The 6,880-nt window shown below is 38.2% G+C and overlaps 2 protein-coding genes across 2 annotated transcripts in view; both read right to left on the reverse strand.

The window, feature by feature from the left end:
* stx1a (syntaxin 1A (brain)) overlaps positions 1–944 on the reverse strand; it is a 68,290-nt gene extending 67,346 nt beyond the window's left edge. Inside the window, exon 1 of the mRNA XM_069668451.1 lies at positions 532–944. Coding sequence (XP_069524552.1) covers positions 532–561 — 30 coding nt within the window. The 5' untranslated portion in view covers positions 562–944. The remainder of the gene's footprint in view (positions 1–531) is intronic.
* Positions 945–1,588: 644 nt separating this feature from the next.
* Positions 1,589–6,346, reverse strand: bud23 (BUD23 rRNA methyltransferase and ribosome maturation factor). Its single transcript, XM_069668828.1, has 12 exons — positions 6,193–6,346; positions 5,811–5,848; positions 5,038–5,133; positions 4,854–4,936; positions 4,540–4,636; positions 4,352–4,448; positions 4,192–4,242; positions 4,022–4,107; positions 3,735–3,780; positions 3,590–3,651; positions 2,210–2,299; positions 1,589–2,041 (listed from the first exon to the last, which is right to left on the reverse strand). Exons 1-12 carry the CDS (start codon positions 6,238–6,240, stop codon positions 1,987–1,989), a joined length of 849 nt encoding a protein of 282 aa, XP_069524929.1. The 5' UTR covers positions 6,241–6,346; the 3' UTR covers positions 1,589–1,986.
* Between the last annotated feature and the right edge of the window lie 534 nt (positions 6,347–6,880).

A 6,880-nucleotide genomic window follows, 5' to 3' on the forward strand; every position in this document is an offset into this window, starting at 1 on the left:
ACGTAGGCTACTGGGAACATATTTTCACATCGCCTACACTATTTGCAATATCTTTGTACATCACTATTAATTTCTAAAGTAATAAAGAAATGCAAAAACACTGAATATTAATAAATTAATGATTTTTTTTAATTTTTTTTCTTTACCTAAGAGTATAAATTGTTGTTTCAGATAAACTCAAACAGAGGTCCTGTAATCTCCTATAAATTCCTTTAAAATATTAGGTGAAGGATTAAAGTGATTTTTAGTTCCCAGAATGAGGATAAAATGACTTTAACTTTAATAAAAATTAATAAAAATCGTGAATATTTTCCTGCTTTACACACAGTGAAGCTTGGTAGCTGCACGCGCCTGTTGCCTTCAATAAAACACAAAATTTCAGCTTCCATCAGCCCCCCCCGAGAGTCACAACTGTTGCTCCTACAGCGCACACTGCTCTGTGAAGGTGCGCATTCAGAAAACGCTTTATATCATCTAAAAGCATCAAACAGGTGGATGGTGACCATTTAAAAAAGACAAATAGTAACTTACATGTTTAAATTCTTGCATTCGGTCCTTCATGTTGCCGGTAAATCACTCTTATTCCTTCAGTTTACGTTGTTTTCTAGATGTGCTGATGGAGAGGCGGGCGGACACCGGTACGAGGATGTGAGAGAGACCGGGGCGAGACGCGCGTCTGGCGGCTGCAAGAGGCGGTGATTTTCCTCCTCTGGTTTGGATGCTGGGACCACTTCACAGAGCCGGGTGACGCGCACTAAAGGTGAGGCGAGGCCTTCCGCCGTTAACCCATTACACACCTTCAACTTCCTCCTCAATCCGCACTCAGTGACCCTTTTTTCTGTAAGTGAACCTCCTTTCCAAGTTTCCTTTTGTTCGGTTAAAGTTAGTCTAACAGATTGACAAATAATGACCGCCTCAGACTGTGTGTCTGCCTGACTGGTGAAATTGTGTTGGATTTGGTTATCGATTGAGCAGGTTGAGAGATAACGCCCAGGTGGTTTCCAATGTGCCAAAGCGAACAGCGACCTCTGTCGGCCACACGCAGTACAGCCTGGTACGGGAGCAGCAAAAGACCTTCAAATCATCAGGGTTTTATGATTAACTGATAAAAACAAAAAACACAAGGGTTTAAGAAATGTGTATTACATTTCCTTTTACAACTCTGCATAATAAAATTTAGTTAATCTGATTAAATTTTCTTCTGCTAATTTGGGTTTTTAATCTGACCTGCAATTATGGTATAATCCATTCGTCTTTTTTTTTTCTTACTAGTGCAAATATTGTTACTTTATCTATACTCTTCATAAATGTTTATACAAAAGGTCTTGATTATGTAATTATGGTTGCAGCAGAAGTCTGTTGTCTTTTTTAAAAGGTAATCTTGTCTCTTTTTTCCCCTGATGATGAGGTTGTTTTCTCTCCATGTTGCCTCTCTGTTATAATCATTGTCTTAATAAACTATGAGCTTGTTCAGGGACACCACACACATCTAAACATGCACTGTATGTGTTATTTTTCATATCCAGTCTCCTTTTTTGTAACATAAGAATCAGTACAGTTTTCACAAATGCACAGAGTTCAGCTTCTAATAAAATCTTGTAAAATAAACAGTAAATACAAAATATAAAATACTGCAAAACAATAAAAAAATAAAAAATTAAGGAAGTGACATTTGATAATTCATAAAAATTGTTTTAATTCTATTCTGTCCCCACCGTGTTGTGTCACCAGTGAGCAGTACAGATTGCAGTCCACGTATCTTCCCTCCAACATAAACATGTAGAGTCATATCTGACCATCATTTGTGAGACGCAAATTGTTCAACACTCGACCGAATTATAAAATGATTGGCCATAAAAGCTTTTCACTCTTGCATCTCATTAACTTGAATTAAAGAGTTGAAAAATGAGCCGAGTCCAAACACTGTGAGTGTGTGCGGGGCGGTGCAGACTGGAGCTAATGAAGGCACAGCTGCATGAGTCACAGCTAGAAATGAGGTCTCCTCTGACGTCCGGTGTACTTTGTGTCGGCTCGAACCTCCCTGCAGGCCAACAAACACACAGCAGAGAGAGGAGAGGCGTCAGCACGTGATGCTGGAAACAGCTTATTAAGAGGTGGTTCAGAGCTAAACTTGCATTATTTAGGACATAAATATTTCACTGTTAAGTAATAAAGAGAGTATTTGGTCCTGAAACAGTGGAGCACATACCGTCCCTGTCTCCTCCTCCTCTCCTTCTTCTCAAAGATCCAGTCTCGTCCCTTCTTCGCCGATTTCCCCTTCATGTTCTTAAACCGGCATCTTCACAGAAACAAAGAGTGGATGATCGGCATGTTTAAAATGCGCCTTGATCTTTGTGACTAATTCCATCTGGGATGCAAAATATATCCCTCACCCAGTCTTTATGAAATTACAAAGAAGAGCAACATGAACACATGACAATGTAAAAGGGAGGAAAAGCTGCCTGACAGGGTTTTAAGTCGGGCAGGACGACGACCCTTTATAGATTCTCTGGGTCTTTTGGCCTCATCAAAGCAGGTATGACTGAACCTGTATTTGTTAAGCCCGAGACCTGTTTCCTATCCTAAAGGCAAGAGATAAGGAACATTTTTACATGGCTGTTTCAATATAAATCACTAACTAAATAGGGAATATCCTTATCATAGTAAAGTATGGTTGCAGGTAATGATGATTTCTCATTATCGATTAATTGTTCTGTCTATACGATGTTGAAAAAAATAGGAAAAGAGGTGATCATAACTTCCCAAAACCCAATATGCAAATGACCTGTGTTGTGCAGCTAATAAAAAAACAAAAGTATTCAGTAAACTATAAAACAAACAAGAGCAATACAATAACAAAATAAAATACAGTCAAGAAGGAATTGTTTTAAATACATTTGTGTTAAAGACGCACTTTGTGGTATTTTACCCAGACTACGGTGCTATATTCTAGCTAAAGCTTCGTCACAGACATGCGCCGCCATGACCGCCAGTGCAGCCGCCAGTGCAGCCGCCATCCTCACAACAACCAACGTTACAGTAGGCTGAGCTCAACGAACGCACCAGTATCTAACAGGATTGCAAACTCGACAGGGTGAAAACAGATTTTGGCTATAATTTGTGTGTTTTAAAAAAAAATTAATTGAAATAAAGTTAAAATAACTTGTATACATGTTTTTATTAATAGAGATAGAAAACATTTTTTCCCTCTGGGATAACCCCAAAAACGGACTGCGTCTTATATTCCTGGTTTTATGGTAATACACTGGTGAATCTGGAGTATGCGTCATCTTCAAATGTTATTTTTCAGTAGTCAAAAATCAACAGTCTAAAGAAAGCAAATTAGAAAAACAAAAAAGAAATGTTGTTTGAACTATTTTCATCTGCCGCTGAGATTGCCTCAGGCTGCATCTCATCAAACTGCATCTTTCTGATAGAAATCCACCAACACACAAATAAACTCCCTGAAACGTCTGAAACAAACTCTGCTACTTCCAGCCATGTAAACTGATCCATCAAACTATCTCACAGCTTATATAATAACCTGATTACTCAGATTAAGCCGTCTGCCTGCTGTGAGTATCGTTACCTTTGTCCTGAAAACTGGACCTGGTTTGGAACGGCTCTGTCTGACGTTTCTGATCCTAACCCCTGAAATGAACACAGAGATCATGGCCATTATGATGTAGCTACAGTGAAACTCAGACATAAAAAATATCCACTTTGTTTCTTACCTTGGGAAGGACTCCTGTGACTCCAGCAAACAGACACAGGAAGAACCTGGGAACAAACACGACGTGTGTGTAAAGGTAAATCAGGCAAATCATTTTAATGTGTAATTATTCATCACGAGGCTAATGTGGCAAACAGTCGAGTCAATCTGAATGTCATCCTGTTTTAATTAGTCTTGTGTTGCAAGAACATTGCTTCTAATTTCACAGGCTATTAAGAAGGAGTCAATTGCAGACAGCTGCAGCTGATCATGTCAAAATAAAAGCGCAGTTTCTTAAAAGGTACTGACTTCTTAGCCTTGCTGCTGTTGGGGTAATCCACGACCATGCCTCCACCGAAGCCTGCCTTCATGGCCTGTGTCGTGATCAGCTCAAGCTGTAAAGAGAGAAAAGCAGCTGATGTTTTGTAAATGAAAGTTTAAAAACTTTTACATCCATCATAAGCATAACGTCTTTTCACCTGTTCCGAGTTCTCTGGATAAAGCTGAAAAACGGCTCGTGAGCCTCGTGACTGAAAGCCAAAGAGCAAAGAAATGTTAGCAAATGTCTTCATTGTAAAATCTGGTACCTGGATGATTGAATTTCTGTCAGAGAAGTCAACAAGCGTGATCAAACTTTACCAGAGAGGAGTAGAGAGTACTGAAGAAGGTGTAGAGTCTCTTTGGAGGACTGTGTGTTCTCTTGTCAGCATTACAGAGCCACTGCAGGGCTGAGATACTGAGAGGGGGTAAAGAAACATGTCAATGAAAAACTGAGTCAGAAACGAGGCTAAATGAATCCAGGGACAGCTCTTGTTTTGGTTCTTCACCTGATGCAGCCGTCAAAGGTACCAGGTCGGAAAGGCATCCCATGACCCATGTCCCCCACCAAAAGGTCTCCCTCTACTTCTCTGTCCAGGGCAACATCTGTCACAGGGAACAAATTTACACTTGATCAATGATGTATGTCAATTAAGTCACTTCTTTACAAAGTAAATTAATAATTAAACAAATAACCAAACAACTAAGACCAAATACGAAATGAATTTGCAACAGTTTATATCTCATTTAGAGAGACAAGACAGGAAGCAATTGGCAAATCATCCAGCTCCAGCTTTAAGTATTAGTATTAAGTTAAGCTTACCGAGCATTGCTGTGCTGATGTCGACTCCAACCCAGTAGTGTCCCTCCTCTGACAGGTAGTCTCCGCTAAGTCCAGAGCCACACCTGACACACAGACAATCATTTGAGTCTATTAAATAACAAACACACTGTAATAATCCCAATATCACAATGAGGTATGTTAACATGGAGTGAGAATCACTTACCCCACGTCCAGCAGGAAGCATGGCTGTCCCTCTGGAAGGTTTAAAAGCTCTACAGCTCTCTCTGACATCTGAGTCTGGATCTCAATCATTCGAGAGCTGTGAAGCAACAAAACAACACAGATCTCAGTTACAGTTAATAGACAATCTAATAGTCAGGCACCCAACCTTTCCACGAGGCAAACTTCCATCAACTAACCTCACTCACTCAACTAAAGCAATCTCTATTCAAATATCTATCTGTAGCAAGTCTGCAAAATCAGACAAGGAATTCGACATATCTTTTTTTTTTTTTAATCTCTATCAAAGATTGTTAAGATTAAGAGAATTTTTACACTTCTACCACAAAAAAAATAGCTAGAAATTGAGCTCCTGGGTTTCATATTCCACCCACATGACTTATATGTCAGTGTGGGAATTAAATTAGAGCTGCAACAAGGACATTCATCACCATTTCCAGACGTTTCAGAGCAAACCATTTATTGATTAATGGAGGAAATAACTCATTAAGGGACACTGTATATAAACGCTAAAGCTCTAAATGAAACATTGTTTGATATCCCAATACATCATCATGGTTAAAAGTCGTGACTGTTACTATGATTCTCCATTATCTTTAATCAGTGTATGAAGCATCCCTTAAATTTGCTCGTATCATTCACCACAAATAAATGTAGTCATAAAATACACATCAGTGCTCATTAATTGAGGAAAAACTTATGTCTTGACGAACGTGCTACGGTGTATCACAGTGACAATAAAACATTCAGACTCACTTTTGAGAATATTTCTTTGCCTCATCTTCGTTGTAGAACTGTGGGAATAAGGGCACATCCGAGTTACATTTATATAAAACAGTTTATTTGCTGAATTCACCGTTACCAAAGTTAGTGTCTTTAAAATTGACTGACTTCAATATGCTAACGTTACATGAAACAAAACTAGTTAACTAGTTCAACTATTCAAATATTGAAAAGGAAGCCTTGAGTAATAAGCCAATCGTCTCGTCAAATTTTACTCAAATCTCTGTTAAATTCCTTTTACAAAGTACATCTGTGGGTCCTCAAGTGGACCTTTAAAGATAGAGTGCTCCAGCTGAAAAAGGCAACACTACAGTTAGCCTAGTTGCTAAAAACTACAATAAACCTCGTCACTGACCACATCCGGAGGAGCTGAGTGTTCTGGCCGTCGACAGCTGGAAGTCATGGCTGTCCCTGTGTGTGTCGGTATCTGAATATTAAGAGATTATTTATAAAATTTAGCTTATACACAAGCTAAATGTTGTGATGGTTTACACTACACGTGAGGAACAATGTCGTCATACATAAGCGACGTAAGAAATACTTCTTCGTTGAGTTTAATAAAAGCAACTCAGTTAAAATGAGGCTTATACTGCCACCTAGTGTTGCACCTGGGTAAGTACATTTTCACTACACTCGAAATTGCATATTATTCTTACATAAAATCAATTTAAATGGCTTTTTTTAACCAATTAAATCTTGTCATTGAGTTTAAATGTCATTATTTAATAACATTATTCCAATGCAAATATGACTAATAGTTAAAAATATATTATTTTTATTTTTCATTTTACGTGTTTTAAAACAAAATAGATATAAAGTCACAATTCTAAAATTAACTTTAAAAAGCCCCTCTTATTGTTTTATTATTACATACTAATTTATGTAAAAAAATAAAAATAAAAAAAAAATATTAACACCAAAAGTTCTCCGTTTTCTGCAACATGATTGGTCGGTATAATAAGTACTTCCTGTAAACATTGACTCGTATTGGTTCCTCGTTACGTGACGTCTCCGGATGCTGCAGCTGTTTTCCGGCATGGTCA

The sequence above is a fragment of the Semicossyphus pulcher genome, unplaced genomic scaffold (assembly GCF_022749685.1).
Source record: "Semicossyphus pulcher isolate SPU_LCO1_2020_fin unplaced genomic scaffold, fSemPul1.0.p SCAF_19, whole genome shotgun sequence".
Lineage (NCBI taxonomy): Eukaryota > Metazoa > Chordata > Actinopteri > Labriformes > Labridae > Semicossyphus > Semicossyphus pulcher.

Coding starts and splice junctions, on each gene's coding strand:
- bud23 (XM_069668828.1), bottom strand. CDS start 6,240: ATGACTTCCAGCTGTCGACGGCCAGAACACTCAGCTCCTCCGGATGTG. Junction 4,449..4,539: donor ACCTTTGACGGCTGCATCAG/GTGAAGAACCAA, acceptor ACCCCCTCTCAG/TATCTCAGCCCTGCAGTGGC. Junction 3,652..3,734: donor TCACAGGAGTCCTTCCCAAG/GTAAGAAACAAA, acceptor TGTTCATTTCAG/GGGTTAGGATCAGAAACGTC.